The sequence below is a fragment of the Vicia villosa genome, linkage group LG5 (genome assembly GCF_029867415.1).
Source record: "Vicia villosa cultivar HV-30 ecotype Madison, WI linkage group LG5, Vvil1.0, whole genome shotgun sequence".
Classification (NCBI taxonomy): domain Eukaryota; kingdom Viridiplantae; phylum Streptophyta; class Magnoliopsida; order Fabales; family Fabaceae; genus Vicia; species Vicia villosa.
This window is the reverse complement of record NC_081184.1, coordinates 158,923,419-158,944,967: the sequence shown is the minus strand read 5'-3', so window position 1 is coordinate 158,944,967 and position 21,549 is coordinate 158,923,419. Positions and strand designations below refer to the sequence as shown.

The 21,549-nt window shown below is 32.9% G+C and overlaps 1 protein-coding gene and 7 non-coding genes across 9 annotated transcripts; 1 reads left to right on the top strand and 7 right to left on the bottom strand.

Moving 5' to 3' along the window:
* The first annotated feature begins 236 nt into the window (after window positions 1-236).
* LOC131603495 (probable arabinosyltransferase ARAD1) lies at window positions 237-5,022 on the top strand. Of its 2 annotated transcripts, none has more exons than XM_058875811.1 (4): window positions 237-958; window positions 3,063-3,359; window positions 3,624-3,719; window positions 4,233-4,424. In XM_058875811.1, the coding sequence occupies exons 1-4, from the start codon at window positions 488-490 to the stop codon at window positions 4,272-4,274; spliced, it is 906 nt and encodes a 301-aa protein (XP_058731794.1). In that variant the 5' UTR covers window positions 237-487; the 3' UTR covers window positions 4,275-4,424. The 2 variants fall into 2 exon arrangements, with proteins under 2 accessions (XP_058731794.1, XP_058731793.1); XM_058875810.1 differs by having other exon boundaries at window positions 238-958; window positions 4,187-5,022.
* Window positions 5,023-6,816: 1,794 nt separating this feature from the next.
* TRNAA-UGC (transfer RNA alanine (anticodon UGC)) lies at window positions 6,817-6,889 on the bottom strand. The gene has a single exon. It is a non-coding gene; the product is annotated as a tRNA-Ala (tRNA).
* A 2,083-nt stretch (window positions 6,890-8,972) lies between these two features.
* On the bottom strand, window positions 8,973-9,045 carry TRNAA-UGC (transfer RNA alanine (anticodon UGC)). The gene has a single exon. It is a non-coding gene; the product is annotated as a tRNA-Ala (tRNA).
* Window positions 9,046-11,073: 2,028 nt separating this feature from the next.
* TRNAA-UGC (transfer RNA alanine (anticodon UGC)) lies at window positions 11,074-11,146 on the bottom strand. The gene has a single exon. It is a non-coding gene; the product is annotated as a tRNA-Ala (tRNA).
* Window positions 11,147-13,171: 2,025 nt separating this feature from the next.
* On the bottom strand, window positions 13,172-13,244 carry TRNAA-UGC (transfer RNA alanine (anticodon UGC)). The gene has a single exon. It is a non-coding gene; the product is annotated as a tRNA-Ala (tRNA).
* Window positions 13,245-15,272: 2,028 nt separating this feature from the next.
* Window positions 15,273-15,345, bottom strand: TRNAA-UGC (transfer RNA alanine (anticodon UGC)). The gene has a single exon. It is a non-coding gene; the product is annotated as a tRNA-Ala (tRNA).
* Window positions 15,346-17,371: 2,026 nt separating this feature from the next.
* TRNAA-UGC (transfer RNA alanine (anticodon UGC)) lies at window positions 17,372-17,444 on the bottom strand. Its single transcript has one exon. It is a non-coding gene; the product is annotated as a tRNA-Ala (tRNA).
* A 2,021-nt stretch (window positions 17,445-19,465) lies between these two features.
* On the bottom strand, window positions 19,466-19,538 carry TRNAA-UGC (transfer RNA alanine (anticodon UGC)). Its single transcript has one exon. It is a non-coding gene; the product is annotated as a tRNA-Ala (tRNA).
* Between the last annotated feature and the right edge of the window lie 2,011 nt (window positions 19,539-21,549).

Here is a 21,549-nt window from a genome sequence, read left to right as displayed (position 1 = left end):
GTGTAAATATTGGTGTAAGATTGAGGTGTAAGTATAGCATTGCTCTTTTATAATGTCTAGATAATAGACAATAGATTTTTGAAAGACACAACTAAAAAATATTTAATTTGAAAAGGAGGGAGTAATCCTTTGGTGACTATTATAAGAAAAAATTGACCTTCCACCGGTGAATTCATATCTATTCATGAAATTAATTAATTATACACCTTTTTTTCTAATTTACATTAATTATTTTGGATCTTGAAGTAACAATAACTCTGCATTATTAACCTCATTGAATTCAAAGAGAAATGCACATCGTGCACTCCATAATTTCCTCAGCGGCATTTCCAGCAACTAAACAAATAGACCCATACACACACGGCGAATGCTACTCAACAACGATAACGAAAATAACACCGCACCTTATCACACAGCAAATAAACCAACACCAACACCATCACTATAACACCAACACTCCCAAAACCGTTTTGAAATATAAACAACCATGTACGAAAAAATAATCCTCACCTTCATTTTCCTCTTCCTCCTCATAATCTCCTACTCAATCTTCATCGGCACTCTCGACATTCGATCCTACTTCAACCAACTCCCAACCTTCCAACCCGCCCCATGTAAACCCGACCCGAAACTCCGTGTCTACATGTACGATCTCCCTCCCCGTTTCAATGTTCAAATGATTGACCGCCGGAACGATTCCGAATCTGCCGTTACGGTTAGGGATTTTCCGCCGTGGCCGGGGAATTGGGGGTTGAAGAGGCAACATAGCGTGGAGTACTGGATGATGGGATCGCTTATTCATGAAGGGGAGGAGGGTGGGGAAGGTAGAGAGGCTGTGAGGGTTTTGGATCCGGAAGTTGCGGAGGCGTTTTTTGTTCCGTTTTTCTCTTCGTTGAGTTTTAATACGCATGGGCATACTATGACGGATCCTGCTACGGAGATTGATCGGCAATTGCAGGTGAGTGGTCTTTGTTAATTGGTTGGTTGAATCGTTCAATTGCAATGCTAGTAGTTCTAGTTAGTTATGGGACACTGGAAACACGACACTGACACGTAGACACTATAATAATAAAAAAAAATGAATAAATTATACGCTTGGTTTTTAGAGGTGTCCGTGCTACATAACTAGTTACTGCTATAAAATCACAAGAAATTGATAACCTCTTGTGTATTATTATGTTTGCAATTAATAATATTGAATCGAAATATAGTTTTCCAATTGAATAGTTCTAAATCATGCCTATCATTGTTTCATATAGTTTGTGATTACGATATAAGTGTGACTTATGCTGTGAAATTGTTATGCTAACTATTTGTTGAACTATACAATGTCCAAACCTTGAACTGAAGTGATGGCCCATTTGTTGGCCTTTGAATTGGGTTATTTCTTAGAATTGCTAGTGGATTGTATAATGAATAACTCGGAACCTGAAAGGGTTGTGATAACTCAAAACCATAAAACATTGTCTCAAAATTATGTGGGGTCTTAAGACTTTTGAATGATTTGCGCCACTTCTGTCCCTCCTATTTATCATTTTCTTTTTTGTATTAACTAAAAATCTTGACAGAGATTAATGTACTAAATGGTTTGGTTTAAAATAATGCTGAAGGGTAATTACTTCAACCACTTCTTTTCGGCATATACAAAACATAAAACTTCATTCCCTATATGTAAAACATGATTTTCTTTTACTAATCACGAAACAAATATGGAAGTCTATTCTTGAAGTTCTCAAATCCTTTAAAGTTTGATGAGGAATCCATCCATGGGTTTAGCCGATCATTTGGCTAAAGGGATGGTGAATGTACTAGGGAGTAGACCATACAATGTCTGATGGAGCTCTACTATTCTTTGGTAAGTCAAACTATGTAGTCTCTCAAAGGCTCATGAGTTATGCCATTATTGCTTTGTTGCCTTTCTTATTGTTTTTGTTGGTCTTCCTTGTGTTGATCATGATGGTGGGATTAGGACTTCATCAAGTTCACAAAGATTATGCCGATGTTCTTAAGTACTGCCTTCATTACTTATTATAAGCAAAAATTTACTTTTTAGATCCGTTGATTAATTGATGTATTTAAACTATATATAGAACAGATAAATCAGTTATTCAATGAACCTAAAAATTAAAATTTTGTTTATAATAAAGAATGGAGGGAGTAGAAATTAGGACCCGAGTTCCTTACTTTGAATGGATATAGATGTGTCCTGATATACTCTTGTTGATAATCCCAAGTGTTAAGAAATACTCTCAAAGACAATCTGGTACTTAAAAGTGTGGAATATATAGAGATAGGTGTCGCAAATGTCACAATTTGATTACTCCATATAAGAATTGAACGTAAGTCATGTCCTCGTAATAACTTATAAGTAAACATGGTTGGCTGAATTCTTTGTTGACATGAGATAGAGAATGAATTCCTGAAGTAATATTAGGAAAGTCAGAACTCCCAAAAAGTAAAGAAAAAGGAAAACTTGGATCTTTTTAATCATTGAATCTTTATGAGGAGAGTCTTACCTTTGTAGTCTAAGAAACATGAAGATACTAGTAATGAAGGTAGTTTGGTTAAACCAAGATTTCCGTGGACTAATATAAAGGAATTGTATGATCCAGTGTAAGGTGTAATGGTCCAGAACATTTTTCATTTAATAGTTTCTTTTTACAAAGGGGATTTTTACTAAAATGTTTTGAGAGGATATATCATTGTTCCATATTCCCACATGGAATAGTATTGGATGTTTGGTGTCAAGGGGGAAGAGCTAAGCCACTTAAATACTCCCCCAAGCATCATGTACTACTCGATTTGGAACTTAAGAGCGTCATTATAATACCCAATTCCTCCTATCAAACTATCCCTTATGATGGATGCATTAGAAATTAGAATGATTGTTTGTTTTTTGTTTTAAAATGTTGTAGAAGTTGACTTTGTATAGTATCTTGCCATACCTGCATTGTGATTTTTTAACAAGTGCAGGGTGTTATTACTAGTACGTGATGCCTGTAACTACATAGCTTTTTTTGTTTCTCTTTTGATGTTTATACTGGGCTTGTTTCTGGTGTTAGGTTGATCTGATGGAATTCTTGAACAAGTCCAAATATTGGCAGAGATCTAAAGGCAGAGACCACGTATTTCCTATGACACACCCCAATTCCTTTAGGTTCCTACGAAATCAAGTGAATGCTAGTATTCAAATTGTTGTGGATTTTGGCCGCTATCCCAAGAGTATGTCTAATTTGAACAAAGATGTGGTGTCCCCGTATGTTCATGTTGTGGATTCTTTTACAGATGATGAATCTCAAGATCCGTACGAGGCTCGCTCCACATTGCTTTTCTTTCGAGGGAGGACTTTCAGGAAGGATGTATGTCTGGCTGACTGTTAATAAAAGAATGACATGGTTCTTAAAAGGACACGACTCTTCTAAAGTAAGTTTGTCTTTAAAAATTAGCAAGTAAGAGTGTATCCAACTTGTTTTTTTAAAATTTGAATTGCGTTGTGATCTCAACCGAGCAAGATTCAAGGTGGATACATACTTGCTCATTTTAGAGACAATGTTACTTTAGAGGAGCTTTTCCTTCTTAAAATTCCATGAAATGTGATTTTGCGAGGTTTATGGTGTGTGCAGGAAGGCATTGTCCGTGCTAAACTGGCAAAGATATTAAGTGGTTATAGTGATGTTCACTATGAGCGAAGTGTTGCAACTGAAGAAAACATTAAAGCGGTATGCAACGTAGCTATATATTTGATCTTTGGTACATGCCACTTTTCTGCTCGTACTTGGAATATTATTGCTAATCATTTCCTAAAGTTCAAAAATCGACTTTTACAATTATTTCTCTTCCTCTTCATTGTCAGTTGACAAAGGGGGGAGGATCCCTTTAAGATGCAGGATAGATTAAATATGCCAAGAAAAAAGCCCTGGTGAAAAAAAAATACTAGTTTTAGATTTCTTTCATTCTAATTTCTCACTATAAACATTGGCCTAATGCCTTGAATAAAAACTACTCCATTTGGAGGGTGCAGAGACCCCAAAACTTCCTTTTCGTAATATCAGTTACTATCTTTCCTAGGGAGAGGAGTCCTATGGTCAACTGATTTGAATTATTGTTCTTCGTGTTATTCCCCTTATGTTATCTGCTAAGATCATGAACCGTAGTAATCATTTATTTACTGCTTCTGATACAACAGTCATCTAAAGGGATGCGTTCATCAAAGTTCTGTTTGCATCCAGCAGGAGACACAGCATCATCTTGCCGCCTTTTTGATGCAATTGTGAGTCACTGTGTTCCAGTCATCGTAAGTGATAAAATCGAACTCCCGTTTGAGGATGAGATTGATTATTCCCAGTTCTCTCTATTCTTCTCTTTCAAAGAAGCATTACAGCCCGGCTACATGGTCGACCAGCTTCGCAAAGTTCCAAAGCAGAAGTGGACTGAAATGTGGAGGCAGATTAAAAATATCTCACATCATTATGAATTCCAGTACCCTCCGAAAAAAGAGGATGCTGTTAATATGCTTTGGAGACAGGTTAAACACAAGCTTCCAGGGGTTAGTCTCGCTATTCATAGAAACCGAAGATTAAAAATCTCAGATTGGTGGCGAAAGAGATGATGATTTTTGGAACTTTCGATGTTGACCTTGTACATTCACTTCCTTCAGTTTCTATGATTATCCCTGAAAGGGAATTTGAAGAATATCGTTGTCACGTCTTCTTATCTCAGCAACTTAAAATAGAGTGCTGTGTAGAAGTTTTAATGTGTGACTTATTTTGGTCATTTATGCCATACCTCCTCACCTAGGAGCATGATTTGTACAACACAGCAATGGAGATCCAGTGATATTTTGCAACTGTTTTTTCTTAGTTAATTTTGGTTGAACATGGGCATTTTAGTTGGCAAATGAAGATATATAGAAGAAAAGAAAAGAATTTCGATTTTCACTTTGTTGTTCTCCACCCAATTTAATTTGTACACCTATGTTAATGCTAATGAACTGAAGTTATTAATCATATAAGTATTTCAAAATTTGTACCCAATTTAATTTGTACACCTATGTGATTGCAAAATTCAGAAATACAATTCTGGACGTACCCCCAAAAATATATTTCTATAAGATTTGTCTTTAAATTCTTGAATCTCCCTCACTTTATACCTCATGCTACTACTGTTCAGTAAGAGTGAAAAGAGTCACAAGGTTAACGTCAATGTTAAAAGGAAGCAGTTAGAAGTAATTAATAAAACCAAATCACCCGAGAATGATCAAGGAAATATAATGTCATCGTCAAGCAATGGTTTGTGCTCTTTCAAAAAATCATATCTAAATAAGCTAGATTGGAATGTTTTTAGATCACCCGGTGTCAAGCAAAATAGATGAGTTTGTTGATTAATGTATTTCATACAAATTAAACTAAGTTTCGCTTTGTCCAAGTCCATGGGTTTTTAAGTTTGTATTTGTTGTTCTATTAACCTATTTTCTATGAGATTTGACTTATCTATAGCAAGGAGGTATAAAGGTGAAGGAGACCCTAGAATTTAAATGCAAATTTTACGGAAGTATATTTCAGACATTTGGTTTTGATAAAATGTGGACGTGATTCATTTACACATGAATTTGATGTAAATACAAGCGTCCGAAAATGCATTTTTAAATTTATAGGATTTTGAATTTGATGTAAAAAAATTACCACTCTTAAAGGGTTACTACAAGTATTTGACAGTTATTTTATATTAAAAAACATATGATTTGCGTTTTGTTCGACTCTGTCAAATACTTGCAATAACCCTTTAAGCGTGGTAATTCTTTTAACCAATGTGTTATTTGACAATTGGTTCTAAACTTAAAGAAAAGTGGTGGTAATCCGAAATAGAGAGAAAACGGCAGATACTCTTTAGAGTTCTTGAAATTTGAGGAACCTTTGGAGGTATCTTAGTGGATTTTGAGATACTTCAAAACACAGTGGGTTTATTTGATTCATATATAAGTAGTTGCAGAGAATGAGAAACACTTTGGTGGATAATAAGTATTGTTATTAGAAACAAGGGCGGATGTTTTCAAGGTACTCATTTGTAATCCTTTGTAACAACATTTGGAAGTATAGTGATTTAGAGAGTTTTGTCTCTCCCAAGAGTGAATGCGGTTTATTTGAACTGAGTAAATAAGTAATTCTTGTACTATTTTTTTATCTTCCTCTTGCTTGTTGTGGACTTTGTTATAATGTTTGGAATATTAATTTTTGTGAGAGGTCATTTATTTTGATTTTCAATATTCTTTGACCGTCACATCAAATTATTTGGCGTGGGGGATAAATTTTGGGATTTCAAAACGAGAAGTTCTTGGTATGGGTTGAACATTTCAATTTCACAACAAAATATATTTGAGGCGAAGGAAAAAAAATTTAATTATCCATTATCTAATAATCTCGCAGTCCTCAAATAAATGTGACATTTGAAAATATTGTTTGACTCAAAATAATGTTGCTATTAGTTTGCAATGAAATTTCAAGCTGTATCTTCCAACTGTACTCTCTAATTTTATTCTGTATATCACTCCCTCATTAGTTTTATCTCTCTTTGAATTTATGAAAATAAAAATAGGTCAATAGTTACTAAGATTAAATTCCTAAATTACACTTACGTCTTCCACTTGTCATTTTTTCAATTCGAGTAACTTAGGTAACTTTGATACTAGCTTCGGGACGAAGGTAGCATATGAAATGAGAACACAATCAAATCCAGGTGACATAAAGTGGAAAAGTCCACTATAAGATTTTAAAAACCATGGTCGTTGTTAAATGACAAAAAGTTAATAAAAAATTATTATGGAGATGCAGGGGATTAAACCCTGTACCTCTCGCATGCAAAGCGAGCGCTCTACCATTTGAGCTACATCCCCACGTATATAATTAATGTTGAAAATTTTAAATCAACATAACAGTATCATTTCTTAAAAATAATGGTAAATAAGTTTCATGTTTGATTAAAAATTTTAATTCTCGCAAAGAAGATGGAACACAATAAGAGTCGAATAAAACGCAAATCATATGTTGTTTAATTTAAAATAACTGTCAAATACTTGCGACAACCCTTTAAAAATCATATAATCACATACGTATGAGACGGAGAATACTCTCAATACAAAGGCTCAATAATCTAAGTTTAGAACAAATTGGTTAACAAAATTACCACTCAAGCAATGAAAGCATTAAAGAAAATTGTTATAATGCATATAACACATCTCAAACGAAAGAATGACAAAATACTACAGATGAATTCTCTATACTTTTAATTTTTTTCTGTGAGAAATACTATTTTTTAGTACCTCACACAAATAAAATAGTGGAATAATCATATATAAATAAAAGGATTAAATATAAATAAGTAATCCTTAAATCATTGATTTATGAAGAAAATTATGGTAAGTTTTAAAATTTAAAAAATATCAAAATGCACGAAAAATAGCTTAAAAGTCATTTAAGGACATTAGATCCGTGGAGATGCAGCATCACGAGGAGATAAGCAGCGACATAAAAGCCTCAAGGCGTGTGTTTTGCAGCCAATGGAGACGCATGAACCGCAATTGTTTTACGATTATCAACCGGTGACTGGCATTAAAGATGATGATTAAATAGAAAAAATTTAGGAGGATTTGGCTCGTGGCAGCGCATATAGTGACGAAAAATTTCTAGTGGTTGGAGGAAGAAACAACAAGCATGTGACATCTACGAGACTCAAGTGATAGAGGTCGGATGTGGAGGGAAGAGGTCCTTGAGAAGTAGGTCTGAATCGTGTGGTATGTGAGTATCTGATCTAGTCGATTTAGTTCATGGAACCATATGTTGATGGATCGTCGTGTCTAAGACGTGTATTGGATCTTTGGGATTCTAGAATTTATACATTTTATTTTTTAAAATTATTTTAGTATAAAGTGAAGACTAAAAGATAGAGAAAAGTGGTGGTACTCCGAAATAGAGAGAAAACGGCAGATACTTTTTAGAGTTCTTGAAATTTGAGGAGCCTTTGGAGGTATCTTAGTGGATTTTGAGATACTTCAAAACACAATGGGTTTATTTGATTCATATATAAGTAGTTGCAGAGAATGAGAAACACTTTGGTGGATAATAAGTATTGTTATTAGAAACAAGGGCGGGTGTTTTCAAGGTACTCATTTGTAATCCTTTGTAACAACATTTGGAAGTATAGTGATTTAGAGAGTTTTGTCTCTCCCAAGAGTGAATGCGGTTTATTTGAACTGAGTAAATAAGTAATTCTTGTACTATTTTTTTATCTTCCTCTTGCTTGTTGTGGACTTTGTTATAATGTTTGGAATATTAATTTTTGTGAGAGGTCATTTATTTTGATTTTCAATATTCTTTGACCGTCACATCAAATTATTTGGCGTGGGGGATAAATTTTGGGATTTCAAAACGAGAAGTTCTTGGTATGGGTTGAACATTTCAATTTCACAACAAAATATATTTGAGGCGAAGGAAAAAAAATTTAATTATCCATTATCTAATAATCTCGCAGTCCTCAAATAAATGTGACATTTGAAAATATTGTTTGACTCAAAATAATGTTGCTATTAGTTTGCAATGAAATTTCAAGCTGTATCTTCCAACTGTACTCTCTAATTTTATTCTGTATATCACTCCCTCATTAGTTTTATCTCTCTTTGAATTTATGAAAATAAAAATAGGTCAATAGTTACTAAGATTAAATTCCTAAATTACACTTACGTCTTCCACTTGTCATTTTTTCAATTCGAGTAACTTAGGTAACTTTGATACTAGTTTCGGGACGAAGGTAGCATATGAAATGAGAACACAATCGGTAACTTTGATACTAGCTTCGGGACGAAGGTAGCATATGAAATGAGAACACAATCAAATCCAGGTGACATAAAGTGGAAAGTCCACTATAAGATTTTAAAAACCATGGTCGTTGTTAAATGACAAAAAGTTAATAGAAAATTATTATGGAGATGCAGGGGATCGAACCCTGTACCTCTCGCATGCAAAGCGAGCGCTCTACCATTTGAGCTACATCCCCACGTATATAATTAATGTTGAAAATTTTAAATCAACATAACAGTATCATTTCTTAAAAATAATGGTAAATAAGTTTCATGTTTGATTAAAAATTTTAATTCTCGCAAAGAAGATGGAACACAATAAGAGTCGAATAAAACGCAAATCATATGTTGTTTAATTTAAAATAACTGTCAAATACTTGCGACAACCCTTTAAAAATCATATAATCACATACGTATGAGACGGAGAATACTCTCAATACAAAGGCTCAATAATCTAAGTTTAGAACAAATTGGTTAAAAAAATTACCACTCAAGCAATGAAAGCATTAAAGAAAATTGTTATAATGCATATAACACATCTCAAACGAAAGAATGACAAAATACTACAGATGAATTCTCTATACTTTTAATTGTTTTTCTGTGAGAAATACTATTTTTTAGTACCTCACACAAATAAAATAGTGGAATAATCATATATAAATAAAAGGATTAAATATAAATAAGTAATCCTTAAATCATTGATTTATGAAGAAAATTATGGTAAGTTTTAAAATTTAAAAAATATCAAAATGCACGAAAAATAGCTTAAAAGTCATTGAAGGACATTAGATCCCTGGAGATGCAGCATCACGAGGAGATAAGCAGCGACATAAAAGCCTCAAGGCGTGTGTGTTGCAGCCAATGGAGACGCATGAACCGCAATTGTTTTACGATTATCAACGGGTGACTGGCATTAAAGATGATGATTAAATAGAAAAAATTTAGGAGGATTTGGCTCGTGGCAGCGCATATAGTGACGAAAAATTTCTAGTGGTTGGAGGAAGAAACAACAAGCATGTGACATCTACGAGACTCAAGTGATAGAGGTCAGATGTGGAGGGAAGAGGTCCTTGAGAAGTAGGTCTGAATCGCGTGGTATGTGAGTATCTGATCTAGTCGATTTAGTTCATGGAACCATATGTTGATGGATCGTCGTGTCTAAGACGTGTATTGGATCTTTGGGATTCTAGAATTTATACATTTTATTTTTTAAAATTATTTTAGTATAAAGTGAAGACTAAAAGATAGAGAAAAGTGGTGGTACTCCGAAATAGAGAGAAAACGGCAGATACATTTTAGAGTTCTTGAAATTTGAGGAGCCTTTGGAGGTATCTTAGTGGATTTTGAGATACTTCAAAACACAATGGGTTTATTTGATTCATATATAAGTAGTTGCAGAGAATGAGAAACACTTTGGTGAATAATAAGTATTGTTATTAGAAACAAGGGCGGATGTTTTCAAGGTACTCATTTGTAATCCTTTGTAACAACTTTTGGAAGTATAGTGATTTAGAGAGTTTTGTCTCTCCCAAGAGTGAATGCGGTTTATTTGAACTGAGTAAATAAGTAATTCTTGTACTATTTTTTTATCTTCCTCTTGCTTGTTGTGGACTTTGTTATAATGTTTGGAATATTAATTTTTGTGAGAGGTCATTTATTTTGATTTTCAATATTCTTTGACCGTCACATCAAATTATTTGGCGTGGGGGATAGATTTTGGGATTTCAAAACGAGAAGTTCTTGGTATGGGTTGAACATTTCAATTTCACAACAAAATATATTTGAGGCGAAGGAAAAAAAATTTAATTATCCATTATCTAATAATCTCGCAGTCCTCAAATAAATGTGACATTTGAAAATATTGTTTGACTCAAAATAATGTTGCTATTAGTTTGCAATGAAATTTCAAGCTGTATCTTCCAACTGTACTCTCTAATTTTATTCTGTATATCACTCCCTCATTAGTTTTATCTCTCTTTGAATTTATGAAAATAAAAATAGGTCAATAGTTACTAAGATTAAATTCCTAAATTACACTTACGTCTTCCACTTGTCATTTTTTCAATTCGAGTAACTTAGGTAACTTTGACACTAGCTTCGGGACGAAGGTAGCATATGAAATGAGAAAACAATAAAATCCAGGTGACATAAAGTGGAAATTCCACTATAAGATTTTAAAAACCATGGTCGTTGTTAAATGACAAAAAGTTAATAAGAAATTATTATGGAGATGCAGGGGATCGAACCCTGTACCTCTCGCATGCAAAGCGAGCGCTCTACCATTTGAGCTACATCCCCACATATATAATTAATGTTGAAAATTTTAAATCAACATAACAGTATCATTTCTTAAAAATAATGGTAAATAAGTTTCATGTTTGATTAAAAATTTTAATTCTCGCAAAGAAGATGGAACACAATAAGAGTCGAATAAAACGCAAATCATATGTTGTTTAATATAAAATAACTGTCAAATACTTGCGACAACCCTTTACAAATCATATAATCACATACGTATGAGACGGATACTCTCAATACAAAGGCTCAATAATCTAAGTTTAGAACAAATTGTTTAAAAAAATCACCACTCAAGCAACGAAAGCATTAAAGAAAATTGTTATAATGCAAATAACACATCTCAAACGAAAGAATGACAAAATACTACAGATGAATTCTCTATAATTTTAATTTTTGTCTGTGAGAAATACTATTTTTTAGTACCTCACACAAATAAAATAGTGGAGTAATCATATATAAATAAAAGGATTAAATATAAATAAGTAATCCTTAAATCATTGATTTATGAAGAGAATTATGGTAAGTTTTAAACTTAAAAAAATATCAAAATGCACGAAAAATAACTTAAAAGTCATTGAAGGACATTAGATCCGTGGAGATGCAGCATCACGAGGAGATAAGCAGCGACATAAAAGGTTCAAGGCGTGTGTTTGGCAACCAAAGGAGACGCATGAACCGCGGTTGTTTTACGATTATCAACGGGTGACTGGCATTAAAGATGATGATTAATTAGAAAAAAATTAGGAGGAACTGGCTCGTGGCAGCGCATATAGTGAGGAAAAATTTCTAGTGGTTGGAGGAAGAAACAACAAGCATGTGACATCTACGAGACTCAAGTGATAGAGGTCGGGTGTGGAGGGAAGAGGTCCTTGAGAAGTAGGTCTGAATCGTGTGGTATGTGAGTATCTAATCTAGTCGATTTAGTTCATGGAACCATATGTTGATGGATCGTCGTGTCTAAGACGTGTATTGGATCTTTGGGATTCTAGAATTTATACATTTTATTTTTTAAAATTATTTTAGTATAAAGTGAAGACTAAAAGATAGAGAAAAGTGGTGGTACTCCGAAATAGAGAGAAAACGGCAGATACTCTTTAGAGTTCTTGAAATTTGAGGAACCTTTGGAGGTATCTTAGTGGATTTTGAGATACTTCAAAACACAATGGGTTTGTTTGATTCATATATAAGTAGTTGCAGAGATTGAGAAACACTTTGGTGGATAATAAGTATTGTTATTAGAAACAAGGGCCGATGTTTTCAAGGTACTCATTTGTAATCCTTTGTAACAACTTTTGGAAGTATAGTGATTTAGAGAGTTTTGTCTCTCCCAAGAGTGAATGCGGTTTATTTGAACTGAGTAAATAAGTAATTCTTGTACTATTTTTTTATCTTCCTCTTGCTTGTTGTGGACTTTGTTATAATGTTTGGAATATTAATTTTTGTGAGAGGTCATTTATTTTGATTTTCAATATTCTTTGACCGTCACATCAAATTATTTGGCGTGGGGGATAAATTTTGGGATTTCAAAACGAGAAGTTCTTGGTATGGGTTGAACATTTCAATTTCACAACAAAATATATTTGAGGCGAAGGAAAAAAAATTTAATTATCCATTATCTAATAATCTCGCAGTCCTCAAATAAATGTGACATTTGAAAATATTGTTTGACTCAAAATAATGTTGCTATTAGTTTGCAATGAAATTTCAAGCTGTATCTTCCAACTGTACTCTCTAATTTTATTCTGTATATCACTCCCTCATTAGTTTTATCTCTCTTTGAATTTATGAAAATAAAAATAGGTCAATAGTTACTAAGATTAAATTCCTAAATTACACTTACGTCTTCCACTTGTCATTTTTTCAATTCGAGTAACTTAGGTAACTTTGATACTAGCTTCGGGACGAAGGTAGCATATGAAATGAGAACACAATCAAATCCAGGTGACATAAAGTGGAAAAGTCCACTATAAGATTTTAAAAACCATGGTCGTTGTTAAATGACAAAAAGTTAATAAAAAATTATTATGGAGATGCAGGGGATTAAACCCTGTACCTCTCGCATGCAAAGCGAGCGCTCTACCATTTGAGCTACATCCCCACGTATATAATTAATGTTGAAAATTTTAAATCAACATAACAGTATCATTTCTTAAAAATAATGGTAAATAAGTTTCATGTTTGATTAAAAATTTTAATTCTCGCAAAGAAGATGGAACACAATAAGAGTCGAATAAAACGCAAATCATATGTTGTTTAATTTAAAATAACTGTCAAATACTTGCGACAACCCTTTAAAAATCATATAATCACATACGTATGAGACGGAGAATACTCTCAATACAAAGGCTCAATAATCTAAGTTTAGAACAAATTGGTTAAAAAAATTACCACTCAAGCAATGAAAGCATTAAAGAAAATTGTTATAATGCATATAACACATCTCAAACGAAAGAATGACAAAATACTACAGATGAATTCTCTATACTTTTAATTTTTGTCTGTGAGAAATACTATTTTTTAGTACCTCACACAAATAAAATAGTGGAATAATCATATATAAATAAAAGGATTAAATATAAATAAGTAATCCTTAAATCATTGATTTATGAAGAAAATTATGGTAAGTTTTAAAATTTAAAAAATATCAAAATGCACGAAAAATAGCTTAAAAGTCATTTAAGGACATTAGATCCGTGGAGATGCAGCATCACGAGGAGATAAGCAGCGACATAAAAGCCTCAAGGCGTGTGTTTTGCAGCCAATGGAGACGCATGAACCGCAATTGTTTTACGATTATCAACCGGTGACTGGCATTAAAGATGATGATTAAATAGAAAAATTTTAGGAGGATTTGGCTTGTGGCAGCGCATATAGTGACGAAAAATTTCTAGTGGTTGGAGGAAGAAACAACAAGCATGTGACATCTACGAGACTCAAGTGATAGAGGTCGGATGTGGAGGGAAGAGGTCCTTGAGAAGTAGGTCTGAATCGTGTGGTATGTGAGTATCTGATCTAGTCGATTTAGTTCATGGAACCATATGTTGATGGATCGTCGTGTCTAAGACGTGTATTGGATCTTTGGGATTCTAGAATTTATACATTTTATTTTTTAAAATTATTTTAGTATAAAGTGAAGACTAAAAGATAGAGAAAAGTGGTGGTACTCCGAAATAGAGAGAAAACGGCAGATACTTTTTAGAGTTCTTGAAATTTGAGGAGCCTTTGGAGGTATCTTAGTGGATTTTGAGATACTTCAAAACACAATGGGTTTATTTGATTCATATATAAGTAGTTGCAGAGAATGAGAAACACTTTGGTGGATAATAAGTATTGTTATTAGAAACAAGGGCGGATGTTTTCAAGGTACTCATTTGTAATCCTTTGTAACAACTTTTGGAAGTATAGTGATTTAGAGAGTTTTGTCTCTCCCAAGAGTGAATGCGGTTTATTTGAACTGAGTAAATAAGTAATTCTTGTACTATTTTTTTATCTTCCTCTTGCTTGTTGTGGACTTTGTTATAATGTTTGGAATATTAATTTTTGTGAGAGGTCATTTATTTTGATTTTCAATATTCTTTGACCGTCACATCAAATTATTTGGCGTGGGGGATAAATTTTGGGATTTCAAAACGAGAAGTTCTTGGTATGGGTTGAACATTTCAATTTCACAACAAAATATATTTGAGGCGAAGGAAAAAAAAATTTAATTATCCATTATCTAATAATCTCGCAGTCCTCAAATAAATGTGACATTTGAAAATATTGTTTGACTCAAAATAATGTTGCTATTAGTTTGCAATGAAATTTCAAGCTGTATCTTCCAACTGTACTCTCTAATTTTATTCTGTATATCACTCCCTCATTAGTTTTATCTCTCTTTGAATTTATGAAAATAAAAATAGGTCAATAGTTACTAAGATTAAATTCCTAAATTACACTTACGTCTTCCACTTGTCATTTTTTCAATTCGAGTAACTTAGGTAACTTTGATACTAGCTTCGGGACGAAGGTAGCATATGAAATGAGAACACAATCAAATCCAGGTGACATAAAGTGGAAAGTCCACTATAAGATTTTAAAAACCATGGTCGTTGTTAAATGACAAAAAGTTAATAGAAAATTATTATGGAGATGCAGGGGATCGAACCCTGTACCTCTCGCATGCAAAGCGAGCGCTCTACCATTTGAGCTACATCCCCACGTATATAATTAATGTTGAAAATTTTAAATCAACATAACAGTATCATTTCTTAAAAATAATGGTAAATAAGTTTCATGTTTGATTAAAAATTTTAATTCTCGCAAAGAAGATGGAACACAATAAGAGTCGAATAAAACGCAAATCATATGTTGTTTAATTTAAAATAACTGTCAAATACTTGCGACAACCCTTTAAAAATCATATAATCACATACGTATGAGACGGAGAATACTCTCAATACAAAGGCTCAATAATCTAAGTTTAGAACAAATTGGTTAAAAAAATTACCACTCAAGCAATGAAAGCATTAAAGAAAATTGTTATAATGCATATAACACATCTCAAACGAAAGAATGACAAAATACTACAGATGAATTCTCTATACTTTTAATTTTTGTCTGTGAGAAATACTATTTTTTAGTACCTCACACAAATAAAATAGTGGAATAATCATATATAAATAAAAGGATTAAATATAAATAAGTAATCCTTAAATCATTGATTTATGAAGAAAATTATGGTAAGTTTTAAAATTTAAAAAATATCAAAATGCACGAAAAATAGCTTAAAAGTCATTGAAGGACATTAGATCCGTGGAGATGCAGCATCACGAGGAGATAAGCAGCGACATAAAAGCCTCAAGGCGTGTGTTTTGCAGCCAATGGAGACGCATGAACCGCAATTGTTTTACGATTATCAACGGGTGACTGGCATTAAAGATGATGATTAAATAGAAAAAATTTAGGAGGATTTGGCTCGTGGCAGCGCATATAGTGACGAAAAATTTCTAGTGGTTGGAGGAAGAAACAACAAGCATGTGACATCTACGAGACTCAAGTGATAGAGGTCGGATGTGGAGGGAAGAGGTCCTTGAGAAGTAGGTCTGAATCGCGTGGTATGTGAGTATCTGATCTAGTCGATTTAGTTCATGGAACCATATGTTGATGGATCGTCGTGTCTAAGACGTGTATTGGATCTTTGGGATTCTAGAATTTATACATTTTATTTTTTAAAATTATTTTAGTATAAAGTGAAGACTAAAAGATAGAGAAAAGTGGTGGTACTCCGAAATAGAGAGAAAACGGCAGATACTTTTAGAGTTCTTGAAATTTGAGGAGCCTTTGGAGGTATCTTAGTGGATTTTGAGATACTTCAAAACACAATGGGTTTATTTGATTCATATATAAGTAGTTGCAGAGAATGAGAAACACTTTGGTGGATAATAAGTATTGTTATTAGAAACAAGGGCGGATGTTTTCAAGGTACTCATTTGTAATCCTTTGTAACAACTTTTGGAAGTATAGTGATTTAGAGAGTTTTGTCTCTCCCAAGAGTGAATGCGGTTTATTTGAACTGAGTAAATAAGTAATTCTTGTACTATTTTTTTATCTTCCTCTTGCTTGTTGTGGACTTTGTTATAATGTTTGGAATATTAATTTTTGTGAGAGGTCATTTATTTTGATTTTCAATATTCTTTGACCGTCACATCAAATTATTTGGCGTGGGGGATAGATTTTGGGATTTCAAAACGAGAAGTTCTTGGTATGGGTTGAACATTTCAATTTCACAACAAAATATATTTGAGGCGAAGGAAAAAAAATTTAATTATCCATTATCTAATAATCTCGCAGTCCTCAAATAAATGTGACATTTGAAAATATTGTTTGACTCAAAATAATGTTGCTATTAGTTTGCAATGAAATTTCAAGCTGTATCTTCCAACTGTACTCTCTAATTTTATTCTGTATATCACTCCCTCATTAGTTTTATCTCTCTTTGAATTTATGAAAATAAAAATAGGTCAATAGTTACTAAGATTAAATTCCTAAATTACACTTACGTCTTCCAATTGTCATTTTTTCAATTCGAGTAACTTAGGTAACTTTGATACTAGCTTCGGGACGAAGGTAGCATATGAAATGAGAACACAATAAAATCCAGGTGACATAAAGTGGAAATTCCACTATAAGATTTTAAAAACCATGGTCGTTGTTAAATGACAAAAAGTTAATAGAAAATTATTATGGAGATGCAGGGGATCGAACCCTGTACCTCTCGCATGCAAAGCGAGCGCTCTACCATTTGAGCTACATCCCCACGTATATAATTAATGTTGAAAATTTTAAATCAACATAACAGTATCATTTCTTAAAAATAATGGTAAATAAGTTTCATGTTTGATTAAAAATTTTAATTCTCGCAAAGAAGATGGAACACAATAAGAGTCGAATAAAACGCAAATCATATGTTGTTTAATATAAAATAACTGTCAAATACTTGCGACAACCCTTTAAAAATCATATAATCACATACGTATGAGACGGAGAATACTCTCAATACAAAGGCTCAATAATCTAAGTTTAGAACAAATTGGTTAAAAAAATTACCACTCAAGCAACGAAAGCATTAAAGAAAATTGTTATAATGCAAATAACACATCTCAAACGAAAGAATGACAAAATACTACAGATGAATTCTCTATACTTTTAATTTTTGTCTGTGAGAAATACTATTTTTTAGTACCTCACACAAATAAAATAGTGGAATAATCATATATAAATAAAAGGATTAAATATAAATAAGTAATCCTTAAATCATTGATTTATGAAGAAAATTATGGTAAGTTTTAAAATTAAAAAATATCAAAATGCACGAAAAATAGCTTAAAAGTCATTGAAGGACATTAGATCCGTGGAGATGCAGCATCACGAGGAGATAAGCAGCGACATAAAAGGTTCAAGGCGTGTGTTTGGCAGCCAAAGGAGACGCATGAACCGCGGTTGTTTTACGATTATCAACGGGTGACTGGCATTAAAGATGATGATTAATTAGAAAAAATTTAGGAGGAACTGGCTCGTGGCAGCGCATATAGTGACGAAAAATTTCTAGTGGTTGGAGGAAGAAACAACAAGCATGTGACATCTACGAGACTCAAGTGATAGAGGTCGGGTGTGGAGGGAAGAGGTCCTTGAGAAGTAGGTCTGAATCGCGTGGTATGTGAGTATCTGATCTAGTCGATTTAGTTCATGGAACCATATGTTGATGGATCGTCGTGTCTAAGACGTGTATTGGATCTTTGGGATTCTAGAATTTATACATTTTATTTTTTAAAATTATTTTAGTATAAAGTGAAGACTAAAAGATAGAGAAAAGTGGTGGTACTCCGAAATAGAGAGAAAACGGCAGATACTCTTTAGAGTTCTTGAAATTTGAGGAGCCTTTGGAGGTATCTTAGTGGATTTTGAGATACTTCAAAACACAATGGGTTTATTTGATTCATATATAAGTAGTTGCAGAGAATGAGAAACACTTTGGTGGATAATAAGTATTGTTATTAGAAACAAGGGCGGATGTTTTCAAGGTACTCATTTGTAATCCTTTGTAACAACTTTTGGAAGTATAGTGATTTAGAGAGTTTTGTCTCTCCCAAGAGTGAATGCGGTTTATTTGAACTGAGTAAATAAGTAATTCTTGTACTATTTTTTTATCTTCCTCTTGCTTGTTGTGGACTTTGTTATAATGTTTGGAATATTAATTTTTGTGAGAGGTCATTTATTTTGATTTTCAATATTCTTTGACCGTCACATCAAATTATTTGGCGTGGGGGATAGATTTTGGGATTTCAAAACGAGAAGTTCTTGGTATGGGTTGAACATTTCAATTTCACAACAAAATATATTTGAGGCGAAGGAAAAAAAATTTAATTATCCATTATCTAATAATCTCGCAGTCCTCAAATAAATGTGACATTTGAAAATATTGTTTGACTCAAAATAATGTTGCTATTAGTTTGCAATGAAATTTCAAGCTGTATCTTCCAACTGTACTCTCTAATTTTATTCTGTATATCACTCCCTCATTAGTTTTATCTCTCTTTGAATTTATGAAAATAAAAATAGGTCAATAGTTACTAAGATTAAATTCCTAAATTACACTTACGTCTTCCAATTGTCATTTTTTCAATTCGAGTAACTTAGGTAACTTTGATACTAGCTTCGGGACGAAGGTAGCATATGTAATGAGAACACAATCCAGGTGACATAAAGTGGAAATTCCACTATAAGATTTTCAAAACCATGGTCGTTGTTAAATGACAAAAAGTTAATGAGAAATTATTATGGAGATGCAGGGGATCGAACCCTGTACCTCTCGCATGCAAAGCGAGCGCTCTACCATTTGAGCTACATCCCCACATATATAATTAATGTTGAAAATTTTAAATCAACATAACAGTATCATCTCTTAAAAATAATGGTAAATAAGATTCATGTTTGATTAAAAATTTTAATTCTCGCAAAGAAGATGGAACACAATAAGAGTCGAATAAAACGCAAATCATATGTTGTTTAATATAAAATAACTGTCAAATACTTGCGACAACCCTTTAAAAATCATATAATCACATACGTATGAGACGGAGAATACTCTCAATACAAAGGCTCAATAATCTAAGTTTAGAACAAATTGGTTAAAAAAATTACCACTCAAGCAACGAAAGCATTAAAGAAAATTGTTATAATGCAAATAACACATCTCAAACGAAAGAATGACAAAATACTACAGATGAATTCTCTATAATTTTAATTTTTGTCTGTGAGAAATACTATTTTTTAGTACCTCACACAAATAAAATAGTGGAGTAATCATATATAAATAAAAGGATTAAATATAAATAAGTAATCCTTAAATCATTGATTTATGAAGAGAATTATGGTAAGTTTTAAACTTAAAAAAATATCAAAATGCACGAAAAATAGCTTAAAAGTCATTGAAGGACATTAGATCCGTGGAGATGCAGCATCACGAGGAGATAAGCAGCGACATAAAAGGTTCAAGGCGTGTGTTTGGCAGCCAAAGGAGACGCATGAACCGCGGTTGTTTTACGATTATCAACGGGTGACTGGCATTAAAGATGATGATTAATTAGAAAAAATTTAGGAGGAACTGGCTCGTGGCAGCGCATATAGTGACGAAAAATTTCTAGTGGTTGGAGGAAGAAACAACAAGCATGTGACATCTACGAGACTCAAGTGATAGAGGTCGGGTGTGGAGGGAAGAGGTCCTTGAGAAGTAGGTCTGAATCGCGTGGTATGTGAGTATCTGATCTAGTCGATTTAGTTCATGGAACCATATGTTGATGGATCGTCGTGTCTAAGACGTGTATTGGATCTTTGGGATTCTAGAATTTATACATTTTATTTTTTAAAATTATTTTAGTATAAAGTGAAGACTAAAAGATAGAGAAAAGTGGTGGTACTCCGAAATAGAGAGAAAACGGCAGATACTCTTTAGAGTTCTTGAAATTTGAGGAGCCTTTGGAGGTATCTTAGTGGATTTTGAGATACTTCAAAACACAATGGGTTTATTTGATTCATATATAAGTAGTTGCAGAGAATGAGAAACACTTTGGTGGATAATAAGTATTGTTATTAGAAACAAGGGCGGATGTTTTCAAGGTACTCATTTGTAATCCTTTGTAACAACTTTTGGAAGTATAGTGATTTAGAGAGTTTTGTCTCTCCCAAGAGTGAATGCGGTTTATTTGAACTGAGTAAATAAGTAATTCTTGTACTATTTTTTTATCTTCCTCTTGCTTGTTGTGGACTTTGTTATAATGTTTGGAATATTAATTTTTGTGAGAGGTCATTTATTTTGATTTTCAATATTCTTTGACCGTCACATCAAATTATTTGGCGTGGGGGATAGATTTTGGGATTTCAAAACGAGAAGTTCTTGGTATGGGTTGAACATTTCAATTTCACAACAAAATATATTTGAGGCGAAGGAAAAAAAATTTTAATTATCAATTATCTAATAATCTCGCAGTCCTCAAATAAATGTGACATTTGAAAATATTGTTTGTCTCAAAATAATGTTGCTATTAGTTTGCAATGAAATTTCAAGCTGTATCTTCCAACTGTACTCTCTAATTTTATTCTGTATATCACTCCCTCATTAGTTTTATCTCTCTTTGAATTTATGAAAATAAAAATAGGTCAATAGTTACTAAGATTAATTTCCTAAATTACACTTACGTCTTCCGTTTGTCATTTTTTCAATTCGAGTAACTTAGGTAACTTTGATACTAGCTTCGGGACGAAGGTAGCATATGTAATGAGAACACAATCCAATCAAAGTCCACTATAAGATTTTCAAAACCATGGTCGTTGTTAAATGACAAAAAGTTAATGAGAAATTATTA

What these genes read in the sequence shown, in the direction of transcription:
- LOC131603495 (XM_058875810.1), top strand. Translation starts at nt 488, where the DNA reads ATGTACGAAAAAATAATCCTCACCTTCATTTTCCTCTTCCTCCTCATA. An exon ending in AGATTGATCGGCAATTGCAG is followed by an intron (nt 959 to 3,062) that starts GTGAGTGGTCTT and finishes TTCTGGTGTTAG; the next exon opens with GTTGATCTGATGGAATTCTT. An exon ending in GGAGGACTTTCAGGAAGGAT is followed by an intron (nt 3,360 to 3,623) that starts GTATGTCTGGCT and finishes TGGTGTGTGCAG; the next exon opens with GAAGGCATTGTCCGTGCTAA.